We start from the raw sequence: 27,831 nt of genomic DNA on the forward strand, positions 1-27,831 counted from the left end.
CACATTGCTTTTGCCTACATTTCCATCATGGCTGCAAGGGGAAAAAACAATGTCTTACAAACGCGTTAGCTCTGGGATTCTGTCTTTGTGTATCTAAATGAAGCAAATCAAAGAAGACTAAAGAATAGCATTCACTCGAATACTTATTTATCTGTCCACTTACGTAGCTCCTGTGATTTTGGAATGTTTCGGCGCGGCGCAGGAAAGAGGGATCACAACAACAAGCCGGTGAAAAAGGATGTGAGTGACAGCGATAAATATGCAGACCTCCTTGTTTTCGGCTATGCGTGCAAGGTGTTCCGAGACGACGAGAGGGCTCAATTCCACGAGCATGGCAAACATCTTATCCCGTGGATGGGAGACAAGGACATCCTGATTGATAGGTCGGTTGAACAAACTCAAAAGGAACCGTTATCCTAACCAACTTTCCTACCCTAACCAGCTAGCTAACGTTAGCATGCCAGCTAACGTTAGCTTATCAATATAATGTATTTTGAACTGAAGGGGACAGTTCCGATGTTATTTTACAGAAGGCAACATGTTATTTAACATCTGACATAGATAACGCTGTTGATAAAACATCAATTTATTTAGTTTGCGTTGAGTGTGAGTTCAAAGAATGGCTTTTAGGTTTTAGGCCCGATGTTAACATGTCAAGACGCATTGTCCTTTCCAGTTGAGACCGGGCTCTGCTCAGCTGCCAATCTTGCTGGTCATTCTGCTCTCTGCTTACTCTTCCGCCAGTGTCCTGGTGCCGCAGGGAGGCCAATGCGTCTTGACATGTATGACGAATTTGCTCTGGTAGTTTCATTGTTCAAATATAAGCGGTTTATTTGCAAAGGTACAATGATACCAAGCTATGGAATGTTCAGCCGTAGGCCTGTTAAATGAAGTTTTCTTCGCTTCGTATTTTGGACATCTTATGTGACTATGGTGAAGACCACCAGAGCACTTTCAACAAAAAACAACTGTTGCCTACGCCTATGTGTGCAATCTTGTGTATTTACGCTCATGTTTAATAATAATGTAAGAATGTTAACAATGTACTCCACTAGCTTATATTTTTTAGCTTATATTTTTGATCCTCTAACCAAACTCTCTTGCAGGCAGTGGGATATTGTATTACTGTATTCCCATCCAATGTAAAATGTTCCTTTAGGAACTTTGGAAACAAACTCACTTTTCTATTAAACCGGGAGCTGGAATCCTTTTGTTGGCCTCCCCAATCCTTCTGAGCCTACCTCCTATTTCCAATGTATGTGTGTGTGTCTCTCTGTCACGTAACATAGACCTTATGTCCCCAGCGAGGTAGGCTAAGGGGTCCCACCAGACCCCGAATACCAACCCCAGCACCCACTTCTCTCTTTCGATGAAGAAACTGGAACTGAGAGGTGGCGTAGAGGAGCGAACGCAGCAAAATATCGTCCGTTTGGGTTCTTACGGCTAGGTATTTATGTGCTCGGGTTTGTGTGGATTGTACCCTTTTTTACAGATATAGAAGGATTGATGTGTTATAGGGGGGAAAGTTGAACCCGGTAAGGTAAGAGGAGAGTTGTTTTTTTCCAATTTTTTTTCTTTTCCTCGATTTATTTTCGTGTCCATGACACAGGGATGGTTGAGAAAGGAACACAACACTGCCAGTAAGCTTCCTAGTTAGCCTCCTAGCAAAGTATACATAGGCTCATGTCGGGAGTTTCTTCACGCTAGGCTACGTTTCAGTATTGCAACTAGATTTCGCAGTTCCAGCACGACCTATACACTCACTTATGACAGACATATTGTGACTGAGGTAGCACATCTGTTGTCGCTAAGCAAACTCTCGGCTCTAGGACAATCCCCCTATGTTATGAGTAGGTCAGTGTTGTCTTAAACCCCCTGGCGTCTTCCTTCCCTCTAACCCCTCGTCCCTACCCGACAGGTACGATGGGCGCGGTCACTTGCATGACCTCTCTGAGTACGATGCGGGCTCGTGGAACAGGGACTACCAGCTGTCAGAGGAAGAGGCCCGGATCGAGACCCTGTGTGATGAAGAGAGGTACCTGGCCATGCATACAGACCTGCTGGAGGAGGAGGCACGACAAGGTAAGCCATGCACGTGTAGCCGGTGTGTGGTGAAACTCACTCCTCAAGTATGTAACAGGCCACCCGCGTCAACGAATTGCTAGCTTTTCGTTGGCGTAGTTGGTAGTGGTGGCGCTTGGGAAGTCAGAGGTGGTGAGTTCGACTCCCGGTCGGAGCGGACAGTGGCCCGTATACCTCTGACGGAACTTGCAAGACCACGTCTGTTACACACGTATACACACACACACCGCACGCCCGCACTCCAACTTATTTGAACTGCGTTTGCTCAGTTCACCGTGAGCTGTGCGAGCGAATGAACTGTGCCCATGAATGACAATGAGGTTCATCAGTCTGTGGGGATCTATGCCATCTGCTTGAGATGACAAGGAGGAGGCCCCCCAAAAAAGGTGTAATAATAGTGATGCTGCATCTGATAGCAGGCAAGCTACCAGATTGAATCGTAAGAGGAATATGCTAGTGCCCTCCTTAAACATTAATGTTGTTCCTGCGAGGTTTTTCAATAATACACCTGCCAGTGGACGTCTCAAGTCTGTGTTACTTTCGCTTATAGCCCATTTCTCGCATTCTCCATTCTGCTCTGTTCTGGTTTACGTGAATAACTTGCCGTTAAAGCACAAGCTTTTTATTTATGTACACAGCTCAGGGCCGACTTGTGTTAAATATTCAGCACCGCACTGTCTGTTATTTTATTTGTGTTTCAACAACAACATATATGAGCCGCTCTCCTCTACTTTTTCACTTCCTGTTCTCAGTTATTATTGGGCATCCTGTGGCTCAATGGATAATTTATCCCTTTTATCTATTTTGCTATTTTATTTGCTTTTCATATGTTATATATGATAGTTTGATGCTTCTGGAACATGTCACCCTGGTCTCTTGTTTGTTAGAGGAAAAGCTTATGTAGAGAAAAAAAAAGGACGTTGTGCTCTTGTAAACTGTTTTGTAGTCCAGTAAATCATTTGAATTGTTATCACATCGGTTGTAGAAGTCTGCATGGTGAGCACACGATGACGGTTCTCTGTCCGTTCCAGAGGAAGAGTACAAGCGCCTGAGCGAGGCCCTGGCTGACGAGGGCACTTACAACGCCGTCGGCTTCCGCTACAGCGCTGACTACTACGACCCCTCACAACCCACTGAGGAGGAGGAGGCCAACAGGGAGATGGGTAAGACACACACACACACACACAGTCAGCCATTATGCGTTAAAGAACACAGCGATAGTGATACAGTTGCCTTTTCCAAACCGCGCACACAGAGCCTCTCTTCTCTGACCTGGCCTTAGATAGAGAGCGTATGAACTCTCACACTCAAGAAACACATGCACACACACACACACACACACAGCAAAGGCCCAGACATAAACTTCAATAAAAACCTCGCGATGAATTCTTTAACATAGTCGGCTCCCTCGGAGCCACATAAACCACCATTTGAAGCCCAGAAGCGGCTGGAAGGCACGCTTTCTAAGTTTCTCCCGTGAATTTGAAGCGGTTCTACAGGCCTGGACTGTTAATCACCTGAGAGGTTCATTCAGTCCCTGCACTGTCTGCACAGCAGCGCAGTCTTCCCCCACACACTGCCCATGTACCTGGGCCTAGAGCCTGTGTCTTCTCCCCAAAGAAGGACCTGCAAAACCACAAATCGACGGTAATCCTATTCTGAATTCCCCCCCCAACCAAATACTAATAGCCTTGCCCACTCATGCATATTCATATGCACCTGTCCTCGCCCGGGAATTTTTGGACTTGGTCCTCAGCCCCGGGTACAGAGGGTCTGTTCGCTTGTTGGCTTCCAAGTAGCTTTCACCCCCCCCCCCCCCCCCGACAGGACCGATACTTTGGAGCGGTGTCATCTTGACCGCCAGTGATGTGTGATGGCACGGTAATTAAAAAGGGAGTTTTCGGGCGCTGTTTCTCATCTCTCTCCCTTTCGCCTCGCTTTACTCTTTTACTTTACTTCTTTCCTTTTTGCGCTCCTCTTTCTTCCCCCCCCCCCCCCTCTCTCTCTCTCTCTCTTTCTCACACTCTCTCTCCCCCCCTCGCTAAAGTCATTTAGAAAGCTCTGACAGCGGCTCTGATAGAGGACTAGTGACTGTAGTTCCAGGCCTGATCCGACCCTTAGAGGCTCTTGTCACCATGACGATCCAAACCAACCCTTTGTCCTAGTTCCTGTCTCCTCCTCTAACCAGGCCATTCCTCACCCGGGCTGAGCCTAGCTTCTGTTCTCAGCGGGGGGGGGGGGAATTACCAGCATACCTGCAGCTGCTGAATAATAGATGGTTGAAAACCTGGCAGCAGGAAGCTCCGGTAGCTAGCACCAAGCTAGCTGGGGAGGAGACAGCGTCGTTGTGTACTGAGGGCTTGTCCCTTTAGCCCAGAGTCACCCGTCTCCAGTATGCATTCAGCAGAGCTAACGCCTTTCTGAAACCACCGGAAGGGCACGACGAGGCCCGCCCGGAGAGAGAGAGAGAGAGGGAGGGAGACGAGAGCAGACACGACGAACCGAACCGGAAGGGACGAACGTTTCTGATGGAGCTTTTTTTGGCTGGAAATGGTTGGCTGTTGAGCTCGGGAGACTGGCCCAGCCTGCGATTACATTAGCAGTAAATTGCCGTCCATTAAGAGTAACAAGGTGGAGGGGGAATGGGGGGTGGGGGGGGAGGTGGGAGGATGGGGATGGGGGAGATGGGGGGATGAAGATTTGCCATGAATGTGCTCCCACCCCATTCATCTGTAGACTCCTTAAAGTGCACACCCGCATACATATTTGATCTCATTTCCCCAACCCTGTCCGCCTATTGTCTCCCACAGTGGAGAGAGAGAGTGTCTGTGAAGGAAGGAGGATGGGTGTGTTAGGGTGAACGCAGTGGCGCAGTGGGGGTGCCGTTCCAACAAACGCGGCAGGCACTGCCGCCGCCACCTCCGAAAAGTTGGTGACGAAAGCTGACGGCTAAAGTGCCTCTGGCCGCGACGAGAGGAGGGGAGGAGGCCTGGACTGAGTGCTCGTGCCCTGAGCGACTGTGGGCCGTCATCTTATTGTGTTCTCCCTCCCTCTTTCTCTCTCTCTCACCTGGTGCCTACCCCCTCTCCCCCCCCAGCAGAGGAAGCCGAGTCGGAGGAGAATGAGGAACCCTTTGTTGCCCCCCCAGGCCTGGTCATCCCCCCCGATATGGAACTGGTGAGTCATTGTCCCTAACCCTGCATGACAGATTCCCCCAGGGCTACGGAACGGGCAGAAATGTGTCCAACCTGGAACTTAAGTAGCATAGCGTCTACCTTGGTGACATCAGGGAGGAATATCTCAAATAAATAACGCTACTTTGAAAGACTGTCTGAAGAATTGACTGTCCATTCTGTCACCCAGACCTGCAGGTCAGCCAAACGTATATAATATTGATGCCACAAACTGATCAGAGGGAAACCTGACACTGGGTGACAGACAGTGACATAACAGGGGGAGATCCCGAGATGGATGTTGTTATTGTCACTGCCAGCTTGTCATCTCAGTATGACCCTGGTTATGGCACGCACACACACACACCCCCCCTCCAGTGGTGCCTGAGCTACAAAGTGACCCTTCAGCTGCTAGTCTCTGCTCTCAGACTTCATCTCCCATCACACACCCGTGTGATCTCCGTCTCGCCCCCATGACTTCTCTTTTCTAACGAGCTCTCGATGCCAGAGACCCAACCTGACCAATTGCTCCCATCCGGAAGCATCCATTCATTTAAAAGGCGGCAAATTCCTCAGTCCGGCCTACGTTATTAATCTTGGCCTCCACCGGTGATTCCCCTCCTTTATCACACGGCTGAGCGTTCAGCCAGCGGCAGGGAGGTTTGGCAGGGGGGGGGGGGGGGAAGTGGTTACCACGACTCCATAAGGAAGAGTGTTTGTCCTCATCCATCTTCCTAATGGCCGCGAGGTTATTTGTGGGGTCTTTTAAGGAGCGTAGCCCTTTCAGACCCTCTGAGGATCAGGATGCAATAAGGCGGCGGCGCAGCCGGATGCCGCGGTGCCCAAGGCCCCCCGGCCCGCCTCAAAAGTTTGTATTCATTATTCATGATTTTCATCTTGATGAGAAATGTGTGTTCTTTCCAAGATTGTTGCTCTTATTTGCCCCCGTGCTCTCTGGCTAGAAGAAGGAGAATGATAACTAGGAGGATTAATCATTGAAAGTACAAGTCAGAGCAATATTGAATAATGTATCGCGTCCGGTCCCACCGATTTCCATTTTGGATGTGTTTTATGGAGGTTTGGGAGGAACTTCTCGAATCTTGTGTGTTGTATTAAAGTGATTCATCCTGTTTTTGTCACAGTCAAATAGTGTTAAAGGGGTCATTGATTGCAGAACCGAATTTACCTTGTCACAGTTGAATAACGACAGTTCAGTGGGTAAAATGGACACAGTGAACCCCAAAGTCCATTTACAGTTTGGTGGCTCTGGTCTGCACCTTTGTCACGCCCTAACATTTGCTGCGCGCCGCTCTGTGTACTTCCACAGATTTACAAAGAAGAACGTTTTTCGAACATATTGAAAATGGACTACAGTGGGAAATGCAGTGTTCCAGACTGTACTGGGAATGCTGCCACTTTTCAAGAGTCTTCCCAAGGAACCAAACACTCTGATTGGCTGTGATGGGCCATCATTTGTCTATGAGAAGATCCCTGTGCAGTTCGTACTGTGTTTCATTCACATAAATAACCTGTGTTCAAGATTCAAGATGCATGTTTGTCCAGATCAATTTTTCAGCAAGATAGCTAGAGCTAACTGAAGCTGAGTTGAATCACGATAGTTTGTTTGCTAAGCTGTAGCGCTAACGTTACCCACCTAAGTCGATCCTGTTTGCTTCGACAACAGAAGTGGAAACGACTAACGTAATAATTTCAAATGATATCTAGTCAATCTGTTGAAATCAGTGTTGTGTAGACGCAATAGATTTATTTGTACGCTTTTATTTCAAGTCTCCACCTTCTTGTTTCAGTGAGTGTTGTTGGCCGTGTTGCGCCGCAGCTTCGCTCGTTGTAAACCAACCAATTAGTGCGCAGCTCATCTATATATTAATGAGCATGACCATAAAAGGAGAAAACCTAGCGTTTTTTCCCGGGACAAAATCACAGGAAGCATCAAGGGGCATAGAACAGCACCCGGGCCATTTCCAACCCAACCAATGTTACATAACCTATTCAAAGACCTAAAGGAACAGTGTGAAATACCCTCCAAAAAAACAGTCAATAACCCCTTTAACTTTTCCATAGTACGGAAAGATTCCACCCGGGACCATCGTGAATCTGGCAGTCAACCTATCCTTTTCATCCCCCATTCGAGTGACACTTCTGTTGTGATCATGTGCTTAAAAGGGTTCTTAATGTCCCGCCTTCTCTACAGCCGGCGACCACCAAGACCCACGCCATCATCGAGCGGACCGCCAACTTTGTGTGCCAGCAGGGGGCGCAGTTTGAGATTGTCCTGAAAGCCAAGCAATCTGGGAACTCTCAGTTTGACTTCCTGCGTTTCGACCACTACCTGAACCCTTACTACAGACACATCCTCCGCGCCATGAAGGACGGCCGCTACGTCCGACCCTCTGACAGCAAGCAGGACCAGTCTCAGGGTAGGGGGCACACACACACACACACACAGTACTAGTAAGTGGGCTTCCAGAATATGTCACTCTATGATACTACTACGATAGTCACTGCACTGGACTTAATAATACACGATAACACCGGATTTACATCGGCCTACTGTTTTTCATAATGGCTTTATACTGTATGTATATTTAGGATTATTTATGATGTTTATAAGAATGTTGGCTCACATCTGATTACGATTATTTATGTTGACGTGAGAACATGTATTTGTTACAAATGAATAAATAAATTGAGCTACCATCTACTCATCTATGTACACATTTGATGTGCAGGGACTGTGTCATGCTTCATGCTGGAGCATACACACCATGCAGTATGTAAATGCCTCGATGTTATTCTGTCCTGCGTTTGAATAATGCAACGAGACGACCGACTCTGGGTGTTTTAACGGAGGTTTCTTCAAACATTTACAGAGCTCTCCCTGTGTTCCCCCCTCGGTTTCTCTCTAGAATCCCAGTCCGATTCAGACGACGACGGCGACGGCAACTACCTCCACCCGAGCCTGTTCGCTCCGAAGAAGAGCTCTCGTCTGGAGGAGCTGATGAAGGTAAAGGCATCACCTAACCCCCCCACCCCACACACACACACACACAAAGCAGATGACACCAAGGGTCTTATCACGTGTCCTGGCCCCATTTACAATTAACGAACAAGAAAAGGAAATGGACAGAGGTCATTCCTGGGTCGTTCACCACCAAAGATCCATTTGGTTTTCATCCATCTTGGTAGCCTCTCATTGGACAAGTCTGGACTCTCGCCATTAGATAAATGAGGACATGTACTGTAGGGTTAGTGTTCTCTACTGTCAAGTAAATTCACCTGTTCTCTTGGCGTTCGTTCTCGTAGGTTAAAGGAAAGGCTTGAGACACTTGTCAAACTATCTCACCTCAGGCCATGATCCTAGCTGTCATCCGTAGAACATTTGCATGTTCCGAGTCGACCCTATCATTTCTTAATTAAAGCTTGTACTGCATAATTGATGTGGTTTAACCACCAGCTAATTGAGATGGATCTGTGTTTTTATGTTAAGGAGTCATACATTTCTGAATTAGAAGAGCATTAGTATTACATTGCAAAATTCACAGGCGTAATTGGGCCTGACTTCAAAGGACTTTTAGTTGTTGTTTTTTTTTCCCGCCTTTTAGTTGTGGCTAAGGACAAATTACTATCAGGTCTTTTCCTCCTCTCCCATATCTTAATTTAAAATTCTGGATTTTAATGAGTGCTGCTTGTTGTCATTCTGAGTGAGTTACGCAGGGTAAATGGTGAGATAAAAGGCTTTTAAATATATTATCTGATTTTCTCTCTAAATAAAAAAATAAAAAGGCACTTTTTCCATTGCTTCGTTTGACTTCAAACCTGAATATCAAGACCTACATCTTTCTTTCAGAACTTTGAAGTTGGGTCTTTGAAAAGGTTTGGATAACTTTGCCAGCATAACTATTTGATTTTCGCAGATTTCACAGGATTTCACAAGAGTTTCCATCATAGGACTGAGTCAAAAGACAAGCAACTGCCACACTCTATTTGAGACCTTTCCGTGTTTTTAATCCTACATCAATCAAACCCTGAAATAATGGGCTCTCACGGTTCCTCCGTTCGTAAGAATGACAAACGGCGTTGCTAGTTGAAAACCTTTTCCTTGGTGGGTCATTTTGTGCCGCAGCCTCTACAAGTCATGGACCCGGACCATCCCCTGGCAGCGCTGGTGAGGAAAGCCAAGCAGGAACAGAATGGAGCCGCCGCCGCCGCTGCCGCCGCCATGGTAACCCGTCTGGAGGAAGTGGCAGAGCCAGCCGTGACCACGACTCCAGCAGAGTACGCTGCTGACTGTGAGTACACGCTCTTTTATTTCTTTAATATGTATATACAGTGCCCTCCAAAAGTATTGGAACAGTGAGGCCAATTCCTTTATTTTTGCTGTAGACTGAAAACATTTGGGCTTGACATCAAACGATGAATGTGAAACCAGAGATCAACGTTTCAGCTTTTATTTCCAGGTATTTACATCAGGATCTGATGCACAAATTAGAAAATATCACCTTTTTGTTCGAACCCACCCATTTGTCACGTGAGCAAAAGTATTGGAACATGTGACTGACAGGTGTGTTTTGTTGCCCAGGTGTGTCCTATTACATACATTATTCAATCAATAAATACCACTGAATGTCTACACTCAGGTTCAGATTGGGTAAGATAGGTTTTGTCTATGCAGACTGTATTCAGAGGTGAAAACAACATGAAAACCAGAGCGCTGTCTTTGGGTGAAAAACAAGCAATTGTGAGTCTTAGAGAAGATGGAAAATCAATCAGAGCCATTGCAGAAACATTGGCCATAGCCAGTACAACCATTTGGAATGTCCTGAAGAAGAAGAAAACTACTGGTGTACTAAGTAACAGACGTTGAACAGGTAGACCAAGGAAAACATCAGCAGTTGATGACAGAAACATTGTGAGAGCTGTAAAGAAAGACCCTAAAACAACTGTTAGTGAGATCAGCAACAACCTCCAGATGGCAGGAGTGAAGGTATCACTATCTACTGTTCGCAGAAGAGTTCATGAACAAAAGTACAAGGGCTACACCAGAAGATGCAAACCACTCATTAGCAAGAAGAATAGGAAGGCCAGGCTGGAATTTGCCAAAAAGTACAGAGATGAACCTCAAAAATTCTGGGACAAAGTTTTATGGACTGATGAGACAAAGATTAACTTTTACCAAAGTGATGGAAAGGCTAAAGTTTGGAGAAAGAAAGGAACTGCTCATGATCCCAAACACACAAGCTCATCTGTGAAACACGGTGGAGGTAATGTCATGGCTTGGGCTTGCATGGCTTCTTCTGGGACGGGCTCATTAATCTTCATTGAGGATGTAACACATGATGGCAGCAGCAAAATGAACTCGGAAGTCTACAGAAACATTTTGTCTGCCAATTTAAGGAAAGATGCAACCAAACTGATTGGCAGAGCCTTCATCATGCAGCAAGATAACGACCCAAAACACACTGCCAAAACAACAAAGGAGTTCATCAGGGGCAAGAAATGGAAGGTATTAGACTGGCCAAGTCAATCTCCAGACTTAAACCCTATAGAGCATGCATTTTACCTGCTTAAGAGGAGACTGAAGGGAGGAACCCCACAAAACGAACAACAACTGAAAGAGGCTGCAGTGAAAGCCTGGGAAAGCATCAAAAAGGAAGAATGCAAAAGTTTGGTGACGTCAATGGGTCACAGACTTGCTGCAGTTATTGAAAGCAAAGGATTTGCAACTAAATATTAAGTCTTATTCACTTAAATATGTTTTAAGTATATCTGTTCCAATACTTTTGATCACATGACAAATGGGTGGATTCAAACAAAATGTGATATTTTCTTAGTTGTGCATCAGATCCTGATGTAAATACCTGGAAATAAAAGCTGAAACGTTGATCTCTGGTCTCACGTTCATTATTTGATGTCAAGCCCAAATGTTTTCAGTCTACAGCAAAAATAAAGGAATTCGCCTCACTGTTCCAATACTTTTGGAGGGCACTGTATTTTTCTTTTGTACAGAAAAAGCGTGAAATCTAGTACCTGACGGGGGGACCACATGAGTTTCTGTTCATTTCCGTTGACTTCCACTCCATTTATTTCTTCTTGGCTTCTCAGATAGGAGAGCTTCTTGTCAGGAATTGGCCACTGAACCCGTAGCGGTTTAGACTGGAACCGAACACAACCCCCGTCCCCCGCAGGAAAGAATCACTCAGCATGAACTTCGGAACTGAGTTCAATACTAAAACACTGATCGATACTAGTTTACAGTGTATTCTTCCAATGTTTTATTGAGTGCTTGATTGTTTTGACAGTTTTCATGAGGGTTTTTTTTTGACCCGGCCTCACTCTTGAACATGTTCGTGGAAGCAGCATTGTCCTGCCTCCTTGTTCCTTGACTCTGGTGTTGATGTCGGTTCTGCTTGGAGCACTGCTGGAGAGAATCCAACGCTGCTGGTTGGCAGAGCTACAGATTGGTTCGCTGCTTCTACTAGCAGTCTCCGGTTCCTTTCTACACACACACTCACGCAATCTATCTTTCTCTCTCTCAAACCCACACAATATTTCTCTGGCTTGGCTCAGTTGCATGCAGAGGTTACTTTGCTCCTCATAGGCACTGTAGCCTAAGCGACACACTCCAAAAAAGTGCTGTTGAACTCATAGGGAGGCCTGCATTGCCCTAGCAAGCCGAACTAGCAGTAGAACCGCAGATGCACAATCAGCATATCATTTCTTGCTGTGTAACTCTCTCACGTTGGCTCCCAGCTGGGTTAGACAGGCTGGGCCCCCACAGACGTCCTCGCAAGACGCTCGCTCGTCCTGACTCCCTTTTTGTCTAGAGAAGAATCCAGAATCCCCCCAAAGAAGTCTAACTTTTTTTGGGGGGAGAAGACGGTTCATGCTGCGCTGGCTCGAGTGGTCTTCATCATCCACGCAGGAAGAGCTCCACTGCGTTCCGTTCTCGAGATTAGGAGGAGAACGCCCCTCGTCCTACCCTCTCGCTCCCGTCATCCTCCCCCCCCACCACCACCACCAGACGCAGACACAAATCTGTAATGTTCCCGGCTTAAGCCGACAAGATCATCGTTTTTGGGGGGGGGGGAGATTCAGCCCTTGAAGATGGGTCTTTTCGATGCTCGTTGCTCGTTGTAGCCGTTCGTTGTAGCCGAGGCATTTCGTAACCCCCCCCCCCCCCCCCCCCCCCCGGTCTGCGAGCTCCCTATCCGGTTGGTGCCACTCAAACCGGGTGTTCGGGATTAACATTCCGGTACTGAGCCCTCAGACGTGCGGACATCCGTCCACGACGACTCTTAAGGCGGCCTCCCCCGCTCCTCCGAGTCCCAGCGCTCCGTTTCTGCCACCCTCGACGCTGCGGTAGCCAGCCCACGTTCCCTCGCACAGGCTCATTGGACTCCGCTGGTCCGTGAATACAGATGTCTCCATTAACGCGATTTACTTGCCTCTGCAGAGGCAGCTGCAGAGTCCGACCTCTGAACTGTGCTTCGTTGTCGAAGGAAATGCTGCATCTACCAATGAGTCAGTCCCTAGCGGAGCAACGCTAGTTTGTCTGTTTCTTCCGGACATTTTTCCTGCATTTGTAATGTTGGCCGTTCATTACCCAGAGGGACCCAGTTTCTCATTTCAGATCAACCCTTTGCCTCAGGAAGTTTTCCCGGAGTGTCCTAGTTTTACTGTACAAGGACGGAGTTAAAAGTTCTTCTAACAGCCGGCTCGGTATTGGATTACAAGGTGTGCTAACCGCCTCCCTTGACACTCACAGCTTTGATGGGTATCAATTGGTTGCTGTAGCTTCCTGAACCATGTGCCACTGCGCCGCGAGCTGTTTGTGTTCACAGAGGCGCGCTAGAGAGCTGCCCACGAGCATAATAATCATCATCACCATCATCTGGAGAGCCGAATGAACAGCAGTGACCCCGCGTCTCCAGAGTTCCACACAAACACGTTGGGCCCGTAACTTCGTCGGGGGCACCCACAGCGCCTGTTATCTCCATCGCGCCTCGTTATTGTTGGGTTGTGCGTCGCGTAGTGTGGCGATCGAACCCCCCCCCCTGAGCATGTTCCTCTCCCTCCAGTCAACACTCGACAATTGACGTTGAGTACACCCTCGCTTCTGTCCCAGGGTTCTCTCTCCTTCATCCCCTCTTTCGCTCTCGTTCCCTCTCCCTCCCTCCGCTCCTGCTCCTCCACATCTCAGACTCCGTCGTATCCGAGCGGGGGCACAATCGAGCGGATAAGCATCCGTCGCTGAATCCTAATCTCTTTGTTTGGCGCCCAGGGAAACGGAACAGGGGTACAAATGAGTATCAAGTGCACAAAACGATCGGCTCTCGCTGCAGGATGCCACTTCCAGCCGACGTGGGGATTGGAAAGTGTCATGACACGCCGGCCAGTCCGGTGACTAATGTGTTAATATCGCACCGAGTGTCCTCGCTCTCATTTGACTGACGAGGCCGGACTTCACTCCCCCCCCCCCCCCCCCCCCCCCCTCGCTACCACTGCCTTATCTTCATTCGGCACACTTTGCCGTCGAAGGCACAGATCGTTGATCAGCAGGCTGCGACACGCACACGTACACCCACACACGCGGGGCGCATTGTCACAAGCGCGAGCGCACGCATGTTGAATCGGTCAGCCCTCCTCCACGTCTTTTCACTCCCTTGAGTGGATGCCGGATGTAATGAAACGAAAGCCAAGGCCGTCTCCCCACTGTGATAAACATATGAATATGCCGGCAGCAATTAACCCACCGGACGCCTCGACAGTCCCACGGCAGTGCATGGCACAAGAATGCCCACTTTTTTGTTTACAGACATGGATTTACACATTCATAGATGTCATTTACATTGAGTCATTTAGCAGACGCTCTTATCCAGAGCGACTTACTTAAGTACATGGACATTCTCCCCTAGGCAAGTAGGGTGAAATGCCTAGCCCAGGGACACACTCATTTGGCACGTCCAGGAATCGAACCAGCAACCTTCTGATTACTAGCCCGATTCCCTAACCGCTCAGCCACCTGGGGAGTAACCCCAGGTGGCTGAGCGGTCGTCCCCACGTCCACACACACATACACAATGTCCATCGGGACGGGGGTCAGAACTCGGAGCCCCATCACGTACATCCACTCCAGCCATGCTCCTCCTGCCTCCCCCAGCTGCTCTCCCTCTGTTCCTGCTGCTGCTTGGTACCCAGTGTTGGCAGCGGGACGCCTCGTGGAAGAGCGCGCCCTGCCACCTCCCGAGATCCCAGGGCCAGACCTGGCGTGCGCCCATCCGTCACGCGTCGCCTCACCTCGAACGGTTGTTTAAGGTGTCACTCCTTTTTCTCACCCCCGTTAGAGCCGCGTTTCTGAAAAGCAGCTGATGACTGACTTGCCCCGTGGCGTAGAAGGACCCATCAAGGACCTTGTGTTCGTATCCGGTTTATGAAATGTGTTTTGTACACTCTGGGTGTGGGTGTGTGTGTCCCTGTTTCTTTATTGTGTTGGCGCTCTAATGCTTTCAATATCCTCCTTTAAAGCATTACCATTTAAATGTGAATACCGGTTGATCCTAATGACTTGGGACGTGAAGAAAAGAATCATAAATATGTCTTTGTCCCCATTTTCCTCTTCCGCCCCTCACGGTAAATTTAATTAAGTGGACATTGATCCAGACGTGAGATTATTTTAATTTCGAATTGCTCTCAACGTCGCATTGGCTTTAATCGTTGCCTCCGCCTATGGTGGGGCCAAGATCTCATTAGCGATGAAGGCAGACCTGAACGTACATCCGCCATATCCCTTCCCACGCAGAGCCAGGATGAATACCCAAAGCTGTCGCATGCTATACAAACACATATCTGCTAGCTGATGGAGAACACGCAACTTTATGTATGAGCATTTGTTCAGATGTACGCCTGAAGCGTTGTTGTGAAATGTTTTATTGATGCCTCCCCTCCCCTTTTTTTTTATCTTTGCAGCCAATGTAGCCGCAATGTATTATGGGTATTGTATGCTTCCCGACGGGAGTTACTGCTTAGCCCCGCCTCCGCCGGGCATCGACGCCAACGCCTACTACAGCTCCCTACCCTCTGGCATGATGGGACAGGCCTCCTGCACCGGAGCCCCGCCTCCTCCCGGGACCACGCCCCCTCCGCCTCCCGAGCCAATCATCACAGCAGCTCCGGTCGCAGCCCCTCACCAGCGTGCCCCCGTCCCCACGCCCCCTGTCGTAGCAGAGACCAGGTGGGTGGACACCTGCTGTTGAACTTTTGGTGTATCAGAAACCTGTTTGTCAAATGAGGCAAAGAGAGATTTGTTTGTCCTATGCACATCATTAGACTGGATATTCTGAGCAGTGAAATGATTGGGGCAACAGACACGTTGTAGGCATGAAAACACCAAAAGAAAAAAAGTACCAAAGAGAATAACGATAAGAAAAATGCATATATGTGTATACAGTGTTCTGCTGGAATACAGTGTTCAGCATCTCACTCCTTGCTTTCATTCCTTTTCCCTCACCACATCTCTTCCTTCTCCCTCTCTTCTTGGTCAGCTCCAAGCCCCAGGCCCCAGCCCCTGCTCCAGCCCCTGCTCCAGCCCCAACCCCTGCCCCCGCCCCAACCGCAGCCATCATCCCTCCGCCCCCTGACATCCAACCCGTCATCGACAAGCTGGCCGAGTACGTGGCCAGGAACGGCGACAAGTTTGAAACCAGCGTCCGCGCCAAGAACGACCCACGGTGAGCCCGGAGCGCCCGGATGACCACTCACCAACCCGGGCCTTCAGCCTCGGTCCCACACCCCACTCACTAACCCGGGCCTTCAGCCTCGGTCCCACACCCCAGTCACCAACCCGGGCCTTCAGCCTCGGTCCCACACCCCACTCACCAACCCGGGCCTTCAGCCTCGGTCTCACACCCCAAGGCAGCCTGCTCACTTGAATCTGCCTGTTTGCTTGATGTATGCATCTGTGCACTCTACAGGTTCGACTTCCTGCAGTCCTGGAACCAGTACAACACCTATTACGAGTTCAAGAAGCACTACTTCATGCAGAAGGAAGCAAACAGCCGGCCAGAGGTATTCTTAATGAACGCGAGCACTGTAGCAAAATGTAATGGCCGATTTGAGTAAGAACCCCACTGTGTTTCACGGTTACCGTCGGCCAATCACGCCGACGCCAATCTCCGACCGCGCTGCTGTATGCCGTGCGTGTGCGCACATCCGCTCGTTTGGGGGGGGGGGGGGAGGGGTCGTCCTTCCCTCCCTCCCTCCCTCCCTGTTGTGTTTTCTCTCCCTGAGCGCAGCATGCGTTTGCTCGTGTAGAGTGATACAGCCCCCCCCCCCCCCCTGGGGTTGGGCTCATCGTTCTTGGCATAGCGCTGTCTTTTTTTGTATGTATTCGTCAATGTGTTCAGAAGGGGTAGCTCTTTCAAAGCTGTACCACGGCATCACGAGGGCTTTTATGCCCGAGATCAGACAGGCTATAAGACTGTGTGTGAAAAGCCTGTCCCACTGTCCACAGATCAAACGCCTTCACTAATAGAGCGAGCCCTGGGCTTACTGGAGCAACGCAGTCAGTCTCGGACAGTCATCTTCCTATTTGGCTTTCTCCTTAACACAGCCCTTTCAGGGGCTGTTCAGGGGTTTGTTTGAAGCGCACCACGACGGCCTCTGGTATTGTTCGTCAAGGCCGCTCACTGGTCTGAGACAGATGGCTGTCTCCTTCCCACCTGTTGAGCTGCCTGTTCAGCCTCCAGTCTACCTCCCTCTCTCTCTCTCTCTGTCTCTCTCTCTCTCTCTCTCTCTCTCTCTCTCTCTCTCTCTCTCTCTCTCTCTCCTTGTCTCTCTCTCTCTCTCTCTGTCATGACACACTAATTCTGTCTCTCGCAGTTCCTCTTTGTTTCACTCTCTCTACTTCATTATCCCTCCTCCTCCTTCCGAATTTGAATAAGGGCCTTGGGTTTTAAGTGTAACAAAGCCACATGTGCGAATGAACCCAAGGCTAAGTAAAGCATTTAGTGTTGATGCCATACTTCGTTTTCATTTTTCTTTTATTGGAACAAGTTCCACTAGATGTTTTCTCCCCCCCTCCCTCACACCCAGCTGAACACAGTGGATGGCAGGTGAGCCAGACGCCTTTCCCATGTCCCCCCCGCTCCCCAGGCACGGTAAACCTGCCTCACCGGCCAGGTTTTTTTTTGTGTCTTCTTACAGATCCATTAGACCCTACCCCATCACACAGGCTTATCCCATCAACCCAGCACACTAACAAGATTTCCAAACGTTAGCGATGCGATTTCACATTCGGGCTATTTTTTGCAGGGCACATCCTCTTGACTTTCACTCGGGGAAGGTTTGTCTCGTTTAGCTTTGCGGCGTGGGCTGTTAGCGACTGGCGCGTCTCTCTGGACCCCTCACTAAAGATCCCCGTTCATTTCTGTTTGGTCGTTAGCTAACGGATATCGAGTCCGCCGGTGTTTCCTAATGGTTCTATGTAGGAGGGTGGCGCTTTGACGCCGGATATTATAAAAACAACGGTATCAAGGGTGAGCGCAAATGGAAAGACAAACATTTAGAAATCCATTTGCTCACAACTGCTTCAAGTGGTTTATCTGTAGTCCCCGCACGTTGAGGCTTGAGCTAATAGCGGCACATCAAAGAAATGAACCAACGGGAATGGAAGAATGGCAATATGAAGACTGGTTTCGTCCCCCCCCCCCCCCCCCCCCCCCCCCCCCCCCCCCCTTTGTGTGTTAAACGGCTTTCAGACGTTGTGTGTGTGTTGGATATAAATTGTCTATACATCACCTAGTTGAATACGTTTAGAGAACCAGGGCCATTGGCAGGGCAAGATGGATTGAAGCTTCAAGTTCTTTAATTAGAAAATGGGATCTCAATTTAAACAACACTAATGCCAGAACGGAACTATAGGATATATTCTGTCTAATAGGACATTAATCCTTTCGGTGTCGTCGTTGTTGTTGTGGTAATTACGTGTCTGTGTGGGTGGATTAGGGTTGCCACGGTACCAACATTTCAATACCAGTGAAATTTCACGGTATTCGATACCATTTTCGATACCAAAGCAGAAAAACGAAAATAGGCTACTGACCAACTCTCGTTTGTTGACAGTACCAGTCACCTACAATATCTGAGGTTGTACTTATGCCAACAACACAACATCAGCAATCACAATACATGTAGGCCTTAATTAAGGCAAAATATTTGTGTGGACTAAGTGTAGACATTAAGCCAACTCAGCACATGACTTAGAGATCCTTTGTAGACCTCAACAATATAAATCTTGACGTGGAACATCATTTGTAAGAATTTGAGAAAGTGGATTCAACAGAGCTTGTATCCATCCCAAACCCCAAATTTCGGCAAACATTGTCATATAAAAGCCTCTGTAAAAAAATATGTAAGCCTGTTGTGCCTTCCTTTTGTATGCCTTAGTATTAGGTATTGCATTTGCAGAATGCTGCAAACCATAAAGTACTTGAATGGTGCTGTTTGCAAATTGGATTCTGGAGATGTTGTCATTGTTATCGTTCTCACATCTCAAGTGTTTCCATACGGGGCACTTCCACTTGTCTTGTCGACAAACTTTTGTGGATTGTATTTTTTTGATACCGTGCTCGTCAGCGTTTGAAAATTCCCCTCTCCGTACGGTACGACCGTCACTTCAGAAATACTGGAATTGTACCGTTTTTAGGGGGGAGTACCGACTTGGTGCCTGAGTGCCGGTTTGTGTGTGGATGTCTGTTTTATGGTCTTTTTTGGTGTAATAAGATGGATTTCAGTTGTTTTGTCATGGCTTAGTCGGTTTTCTTTCCGTGGGATGGAGGCTTGGTTGCAAGGTGAGATGAGGCAAGCCTCTTTTCAGAGATGGAATGTGGGTCTCTGGTGGATCATTTCAAATCGAATCCTTCTTTCAGAGACTGCAGTAATCACATTGGCGCTCCCGAAACTCTTTTCTAAAGCTGGTGGCATTCTAAATGCCTCTGCTTTTCATCCTCTCCTCCTTCCTCCCTCCTTTTTTTTTCCTCTCCCCCCATCTGGCAGGAGGGGGCGTTTCGTCCCTCTATACCAGCCTGTCAGGTGTCTCCACCATCCTTAGCCTGTGCCTGGTTTAGTGATGGAATGATTATCACCAAATCGGAAAAATGTCTTTCTCTCTCACACTCTCTCTCTCTCTCTCTCTCTCTCTCTCTCTCTCTCTCTCTCTCTCTCTCTCTCTCTCTCTCGCTCTCTCTCGCGGTGAGCGGTGAGGGAGTCGGGCTAGTAATCTGAAGGTCGCCAGTTCGATTCCCGGCCGCGCCAAATGACGTTGTGTCCTTGGGTAAGGCACTTCACCCTACTTGCCTCGGGGGGAATGTCCCTGTACTTACTGTAAGTCGCTCTGGATAAGAGCGTCTGCTAAATGACTAAATGTAAATGTAAATTCAAGGGAGAGGAATAACATGTTGTGACTGAGATACAATATTGTGATATAGAGTCCCTGCCGGTGACATACAGAGGAAGGAGATTTCTAGACTTGGAATGAGGCCACACTAACTGTTGTGCTTGTTGTTTCTTTTCCTCCCGTGACCGCTGACGGGTCACATCAGCTGAACTTCCTGTTAATCCATTCAAACTGTGTCTCCTCAGCAATGAGAGATCCTTCCCAATTAGCTACCGTGGCAACAGAGAGACGCCGTCAAGCTGCAATCTGGTCGGTCGGAGACGCCCGACTGCTTTGTGACTATCTGGTCACATGCTTACCGAGGAGGAGGGGGGGGGGGGGGTGATGATTACAGACCTGGGGCTTGCGGTGACTGTGTTGCATGTTTGGCATGAGCTCCGCTTGAGATTCCAACCGACCGCTTCAGAAGCACCTGATCCAGGTCAGCTCCGTCATGTCTATTGACCCCCCTCGGATCACAGACGTCATCGTTTCCGAGGGACTGCCGCCTAACCCCTTCCCCCCCCACCCTCCATCTCCTCCTGGCTTCTTCCCGTGGCGATCGCACCTCCAGCGGAATCACCGTGGCAATTCCATCACTGCAGTCATTCCGGAGCCACTGAATCGGATCATGCGAGCTATGCTCAATGAGGATTTCTAGCGCCCAGAGTCTCCTTCAAAAGGGCAAGACGGGGTGTTTTTACAAACCCGGCCTGGTTCAGGATGGGATCTGATGATCCTACTGAAGGCAAACGGCCCAGAGGGGCATTAGGTTCTGACTGGTTCTGATGTGGTCGAATAGTGGATTTGAAAGGGAGATTGGGTTCAGGGAAAGGACGAGAGAATAATCTGGGCGCTGATCTGTTGTCCTATGGACTTAGCTACACTGGAGCACACACACATTTGTTTCACTGCGAGCGAAAAGCCATGTTCTTTCATTAGATTTCCACTCTCAACTCCCCAGTGTGTGAAATTAGTCTTATGCATGAAATCATGTTATGATGTCAGGACCATTACCGTGAACGGGGTGTCAAGAGTTAAAACATTCTGCCACTTTTCCAGCGCGCTCATACTTCACGTGGCAGGTGTTGGTCTAAACGTAATGTTTGACATTCCAGTGAACTTCAACGGGCCAATCAATCCTTGTTATTCAGAGTTTTTCTGTCACGTGCTGAAATGTCTTTGGCAGGTTTTGAGCTCGACGCGTGGCGTTTTCTCAGAAGCGCACACGTGCAGGGTCGATTTCAGTCAGCAACAATCACACCGCAATTGTTTTACACTTTTCTTGGTTGTGGCTGAAAAAAAAGTAAATAAAATGCCATCTGGGGCCAACTTATGAGCATGACCCAGACTTACCAGGCCGTAAACCACGTTGATACTTAACGTCGGGGGTCTGGTGTTTGTCTGTAGATTTCACCATAGGCCTCCGACCAGGACCAGGGATCAAACGCGCCTCCATTTTGTGTTCCAGGCTTTTTGTGAGGGCAATTTGTCATCTGCCAAATCAAATCCATTAGCCTTCCCCTCAGTACAGAGATGTGGAGATGTGTGTGTGTGTATAGAACTTGGGGCCCTGTAACAAAAGGTGGCTGTCGGCCTCCACAGGCTCTCTCAAACACCCAGCTGATCCATCAACCCTGAGCTCAGCTTATAATATAGGATTGTCTCTTTCAGTACACTCATTATCTGGGGCTTTTGTAGTTACGGATGGGGGTAGCCAGATAGGGGTTCTGTGGAATCAATCAAAGTAGGGAGCAGCTCAAAGGTTTGGGTCGGTTTGGGTCCTCTTTGGTTAGGGTGGTTCAGACCGCGGCGTTGCGGGGGACGAGAGCGAAGGCGCGGGATAAAGGCCGCTCCAGCTTGTGCCGGTGATGTCATTTCCTGACGAGTTATGCGGGGGTGACGGTAGCCGGGTATGTCTGTGGCGTTCCCTATACATTTGTCTCCGTTGTTGGTCTTGGGTGTAATCACGCCAGCTGCTGCCATATCTCTCCTTCACCATAAATCACTAATATTGTTTCTTTCTGTGTGTGTGTGTGTTTGCGCTCTGTTTCCCTGTGGAAGAAAATGACTTCTTCAGGCCCTGATGGCGGTGATAGCTTCAGCCTGGTGGTTTGGCACCTATCTCTGTGTTATGCTGGAATTACGGCCGCTCCAGTCAGACCTAATGAAAAGCATCCACAGGCTTTCAGACCCTTAGTAGAGTGAGGAGCCGGCCCATAATTGGCTGCTATTCAAATGGGTCCTTATCCACCCGGATACATAGACTGGCAAACAGGGAGGAATCTCTTTTATTATTTATGAAAAGGGGGAAGAAATAAATTGTATTAAAGCACGAGCGAGATTTGAGTGGCTCATTAAGTAAATGTTGTTACCATTTAATTGAAAGCATGGGGACCTTCTTAGGAGGTGGAGAATGAGCCTTCGCTCGCAATTATGACTCGATGCTTTTCGATGACAACAAAGGTAAAATGAAGTTTAATATCCCCCCCGCCTCCTTGATAATAACAATAAGGGGTAGATAATGCTATGCTGTTCTTCTTAGGTGTCTGCATACTGAATTCCCAGCTCAACTCCCCATTTCTCGAGCAACGCTTCATATTATTGTGCTCCTGTTACCTTTTGTAAATGAACGTATCCTGGTTAGCGCATTTGTTTTTAGCCCAGAGCACGGCTGCGCCATTCTCCCCAACAGACTGGTGCAGGTGCGTATTAAGAATTAAACAAAACGAAAAAAAAGACTTTTGGTAGCCTATTCGTCTCACACCAGTCTGAGGAAAAAAAAATCTGGTTTTCTGTGTCAGGTTCTTTCTCTCTCCCACACACGGGCAATATATTTTCCTTTGTTTTTGCTAAATAATTGCATTCAGAGGACTACTAATGTGAGTGGATTCTCTGCTCAGTACGAGTTGCTGCAGTGAATATGCTTCTCTAAGGATAGGGGGAAAATACATCTATTTTTAATGGGAATGTTGCGCAACATGCCCTCATGCCACATTGAGCGCCGGTATTAACGTGCGATTGGACGCGTCCCCACGCCGTAATCCTCTAAGAGCCCTCCCATCTTTGTGGGAACGTCGCGTGAAGGCAGACGCCATCAATTAGCAAGGTTGGCGACGTGTTCTCGCTCGGAGCTCTCGGCTGCACGAGGAGCTTGACCACCTGAGGCCAAGACGCGTTTGAGATTGCTTGTCTGGGTGTGTATGTCGCGGAGCACAAACACACACACACACACACAATCCCTGATATTCCGACGCGCTCATTACTTTTTTTCCACAGCGCGCCGCTGGAGTGCAGTTCCGGTTCTTTCTCGCGGGCGCCCCCACGCTGCGGCCGGCTTTACCTCGAGCTTGCTGAGCTCTCTGATGAATGCAAAAGCTCGTGCGCGCGCCTTCGATTCCCCTCCCAGCGGCGGCTCACCTCTCCGGTCGGGCCCCCCAGCTGTGCCTGCTTGGCACGGCCGACTTTGGCGTCTCCTTGCCGGGGCAGCGGACGACCACGCTTGCCTGGCCCGGGGGGGGGGCCCAGACGCTGCGCGGTGTCCGCCTTCCCACTCTCTGCCCACTCACTCCCAGAGGGACGGGGGAAGCAGCTGGTGCCTATCGATATCCTCCCCGTATCGCTCCCCGTCTTCACGTTAGGTCCGCTTTGTCTCGTTCAAAGGAAACTCTGGATTTGATTTTGGATTCGATTCTTTTTCAAAAGGGCTTCCTGTAGGGACGATAGCGTGTACTTGGTTTTACACTTTCTTCCAACTCCTTTTTGTAAAAAAAAATTTTCGCTTTCTTTTTCTTTCTCTTCACGACAAGTCCGTTTCCTTTCGTTCTCAATGCCGGGGCTGTGGAGAGAGAGCCGTGACTACTCACCCCATACCTGCCTCCCTCCTCTTTGTCTTCACTCCCTCCTTTTTCCCCCACGACAAAGATCTATTCATCACCGCTTTTCCGGTCCTCCATCCATCCACCTGCCCGTCTGACTTTAAAGCTTGGTTTGCCACACGGCGCGACTGCTCTGCTCCTGGTGTGTGTGTGTGCGTGCGAATGTAGGTGTGCCCCTTTGATGGAGAGTGTGACGATAGCTTTCCATTATTGATTCAGAGTGATTCAGAACCCCTCCAACCCTTATTTCTCCCTCCTTCTCTCTCTCACACACACACAATCTCCCTCTCTCTCTCTCTCACGCGATCTCTCTCATGGAGTCTCTTTCTGTTTTGTCCTTGCTCCCCCCCCCCCCGCCGTGCCCCACTCTGAGGTGTAGCAACACGTCCTGCTCCTCCAGCCTCCCTTCGGGCTCCTCATTGCTCCACGGTGCCTGCTGGGGGAGACGGGTGACATGAGGGTGGGAGGGTCATCTCTGTGTGAGGGTCGTGGAGAGTCCAGGACCAGGGCCCTGTGGGGCTAGTCTACTGTGGCCAGACCAGGGCCCTGTAGGGCTAGTCTACTGTGGCCAGACCAGGGCCCTGTGAGGGTCGTGGAGAGTCCAGGACCAGAGCCATGTAAGGGCTAGTCTACTGTGGCCAGACCAGGGCCCTGTGAGGGCTAGTCTACTGTGGCCAGACCAGGGCCCTGTGAGGGCTAGTCTACTGTGGCCAGACCAGGGCCATGTAGGGCTAGTCTACTGTGGTCAGACCAGGGCCCTGTGGGGCTAGTCTACTGTGGTCAGACCAGGGCCCTGTGGGGCTAGTCTACTGTGGTCAGACCAGGGCCATGTAGGGCTAGTCTACTGTGGCCAGACCAGGGCAATGTGAAGGCAGGGTCAGGTGGGGGTGCAGAAACGCTGAAGCCTGCCTTGAAATTAGTGGTGTGCTGAAGCGTAGCAGCGCCGATTAGGCGACTTGATTTGGGTAAATTCAACTGGAACAGGCTGATGAGATACACGCTGATGTATCTTATTTTGCATTGTTAGCGAGTGCACGGCAGGAATAACAGATGAATTCCCCCCTGTGTTTATTTGTTACAGATTAACTTCCCCAAAAAGTATTTTGTCTCACCATTTTAATGTTTCATGTTAATTTTCTCAGTTCTTATTCCCAGCTAACAGTCAGTTTGACATTGTTTGAGATTTGTTTTTTGATCGCTTTTCCGATGCAGCTCCCAATCTTTCTGAAAAATGAGACTAATACGAATAAATTGCAGATGTAACATGATTGCTCTCATAACTTCCCAACTCAACATCAAAACGAACTCTCAAGGATGGTGAAGATGGAGCCGCTTTAAAACCGAGTTCAAACCTCAACTCTTATCACTTACAGCAGATATTTTTCAAACATCTTTGCCAGAGGCTTATTTTGGGGGGGGGGGGCGTTCACCCTCTTGTACATTGTCAAATCCTTCCTTTCTGTGTTGAGAGCATTGTTTAACTACAACTGGATTGTCAGAGAAGGGCCTGGAACATTCCGAATTGCATTTCTGGAGGTTTTCTCACTCTAGCGTGGCCTGAATCATCATTTTCTTTATTTTTTTTATTTTTTATTTTTTTTTATTTTATTTTTTTTATCCTCATTCCACTCAGCAGCTTACCACGGAGGGCAAAGAGCAGTCTTTGTATCTGCAAAGCCACTGCTGTTCTGGTTATCTAACAATGCCAGGCGCTGGATTTCCACCGCTCAGGGCTGTGATACGAGCGGGAGAGATGTTCCGCAGATGTGGATTGATAAAGGCTTCCTGTGCTCCCAGTGGTCTCTGGACCCGGAAGGAGGCAGTCGACCGAGACCCAGCCCCCCCCCCCCCCCGAGGAGTGCCGAGGCCGGGCCTCACGGTGACATCACTGGTCCCACCATCTCGGAGCGGGCCTTATTAGCGGAGGTGTTGTGCGGCTGTGTGTGTGTGGGCTGGCCTCATGTTAGTCTTCCCCTTGACGCCGACCAGCCGTGTGTCCATTAGAGCCTTCCGACATTTGTTCCTGACCCATCGTCTTCGTACATTCCCCTGTCAGCCACCCACTCTCCCCCCCCCCCCCCCCCCTCCCTCCGTGAGTCTGTCTCACACACACACACAGACGCACTGTAATCATATCATGCCTGCCCACTCGTGTGTGTGATGCAAAAATGATCTCACGGTGTTGCCTCTCTTTCGTTGGCGGCGTGTCAGGGTGTGTTTGGGAGGGGTAACAAGACGGGGGAACGCGGCGTGTGGCTGGGGTGGCTGGGGTGGCTGGGGTGGCTGGGTGACTGGGTGGCTGGGGTGGCCGGGTGGCTGGGGTGGCCGGGTGGCTGGGGTGGCCGGGTGGCTGGGGTGGCCGGGTGGCTGGGGTGGCCGGGTGGCTGGGGTGGCCGGGTGGCTGGGGTGGCCGGGTGGCTGGGTGGCTGGGGTGGCTGGGTGGCTGGGGTGGCTGGGGTGACTGGGTGGCTGGGGTGGCTGGGTGGCTGGGGTGGCCGGGTGACTGGGGTGGCTTGGGTGGCCATGAAGACGTTCCCCGTGGCAGGACCTGTCATGGGATGCAGCAGGTCAACAGACCAGAGGCATAGAATGTATAGATAGCTGCATGAAGACGTCCAGCCCTAGGGGAGGGTTTTAGAGAACTGATGAAGCCCGTGTGTAAGATAGCGGCGGTGTGTCTACGCAACCCTGCCGGGGTCGAAGAGGAAGGAATTGCGACGGACCGGCGTTGCCATGTCGACCAGCACGCACCGCCGAATGATTGCATTGGTGATTTTTTCTTTCGTGTTTTAAGTAAAAAAAAAAGATGTTCTCCTTTCTATCGGAGCCCTTTTTAAATGCTCGGAATTGGAAACTCCCCTTTTGTTGATGGATGTTGAATGCGTATTCAAAGCATTCCGTTTGTGCTTTACTGTCTTTATATTTATCTCTTTTTCTTCGTCCTATTCATATTCCTCTTCTAAGGGGTGGCATGGAATGCCGGGCGTGAATCTCATCTGGCTCTCTCTGTGGGCCCGTCATACTGGCTCATCTGGAGTGAGACTGATTCCTGGCGGGGCTAATGGTCTCCTGACCTCCAATATCCCACTGAGGGCCTTTCTGGAGGGGGCCGCTCGACACATTCTTAATAGAACTGTAAAATATTGAAAAACCTCCGTTAGCGACACAACCCAAGATTATTTCTCTCCTCCCTTTTCTCTCTCGCTTCTCTCTCTCTCTCTCTCCTGTTTCTCTCTCTCTCTCCTGTTTCTCTCCCATGTCCTCCCTCTCCCCCCCCCCCCCCCCCATACCACTCTCCAGTCAATTGACTGTCAGATGAGCAAGCCGGCAGGTGGAAGCTCGTCCCCATCACAAGGGGAGGTGTCGCGGCTCGCCTCTCCTGACCTGTTGCCTGGCAATCGCGGTGTAATACATATACGGAGCCCTATTATCAGTGTCTAGTCTGTCATCCTTAAGGAAATGAGCGGGGGGACGACGGGGGGGACGCGATGGAGAGCTTCTCCTTTGGGCTCTCTCGCCCTCTCTCTCTCTCGCCCTCCCGCTCTCTCTTCACTCTATCAGCTTTTGATGGGCATTTACAGCACGGCCCCTTCTGAAACACCTGAGAAGCATTCAGACGAAGGGCTGTGCGCACTGATGCATGTTGGAGGGGTTTTCTGGCGCGCGGGTCTGTCTACCGCGGGGGGGCTGGGGGGGGGGTTCCAGACATGACACCCCTCCTTCAGTGGCCAGGGCTGAAGGGTACACACTGTGGTCCGTAGTGGACATGGCGTGACATTTGTGTGTGTGCGGCGACTCTGTGGTGTGACTGTGAAAATGGTTTTTCCTGACATTTGAGACTGTAACCAAACCTCTCTCTTTTTCCTTGCCGTCTCCCCCTCTCTCTCTCTCCACCCTCACCCTCTCTCCCTTCCCCACTCTTCTCCCCCCATCTCCCTCTCTCTCCCTGTCTCTTCATCTCCCTCCTTCTCTCTATCTCCCTGTCCCTCCCTCCCTCTCTCCATCTCCCTCCCCCTGTTGCCCTCACTCCCTCTGTCTTCGCCTCCCTCTCTCTCTGTCTCTCTCCTTCCCTATTTCTCTGTCTCCCCCCCCGCCCGTCGTAGAGAGCCTCCAATCCCTACACCGTGGGGCCGGAGGAAGAGGAGGCAGACGACAAACCGCTGAAAGATGCCAAGCTAATTAAAGGTACACAGACACAGACCCCAGCCCGTCACGGCTGACATTTCCCAGAGTAGCTCTCTCTCTG

General features: G+C 49.6%; 1 protein-coding gene across 3 annotated transcripts; it reads left to right on the forward strand.

The window, feature by feature from the left end:
* LOC124463149 (splicing factor SWAP) lies at nucleotides 1-27,831 on the forward strand. 3 transcript variants are annotated; one of them, XM_047014915.1, is made up of 11 exons: nucleotides 1-1,447; nucleotides 1,919-2,082; nucleotides 3,114-3,245; nucleotides 5,180-5,259; nucleotides 7,468-7,693; nucleotides 8,183-8,280; nucleotides 9,400-9,565; nucleotides 15,243-15,507; nucleotides 15,818-16,003; nucleotides 16,247-16,340; nucleotides 27,689-27,831. In XM_047014915.1, the coding sequence occupies exons 2-11, from the start codon at nucleotides 2,046-2,048 to the stop codon at nucleotides 27,803-27,805; spliced, it is 1,401 nt and encodes a 466-aa protein (XP_046870871.1). In that variant the 5' UTR covers nucleotides 1-1,447; nucleotides 1,919-2,045; the 3' UTR covers nucleotides 27,806-27,831. The 3 variants fall into 3 exon arrangements, with proteins under 3 accessions (XP_046870871.1, XP_046870869.1, XP_046870870.1); XM_047014913.1 differs by having other exon boundaries at nucleotides 2-383; nucleotides 27,689-27,820; XM_047014914.1 differs by having other exon boundaries at nucleotides 297-383; nucleotides 1,305-2,082.

This window comes from Hypomesus transpacificus, unplaced genomic scaffold (genome assembly GCF_021917145.1).
Source record: "Hypomesus transpacificus isolate Combined female unplaced genomic scaffold, fHypTra1 scaffold_27, whole genome shotgun sequence".
Classification (NCBI taxonomy): domain Eukaryota; kingdom Metazoa; phylum Chordata; class Actinopteri; order Osmeriformes; family Osmeridae; genus Hypomesus; species Hypomesus transpacificus.

Excerpts from the sequence above, each read along its gene's own strand:
- LOC124463149 (XM_047014913.1), top strand. The coding sequence starts at position 184 with ATGTTTCGGCGCGGCGCAGGAAAGAGGGATCACAACAACAAGCCGGTG. Across the intron at positions 2,083-3,113 it reads GGAGGAGGAGGCACGACAAG|AGGAAGAGTACAAGCGCCTG; the intron begins GTAAGCCATGCA and ends TGTCCGTTCCAG. Across the intron at positions 15,508-15,817 it reads CCTGTCGTAGCAGAGACCAG|CTCCAAGCCCCAGGCCCCAG; the intron begins GTGGGTGGACAC and ends CTTCTTGGTCAG.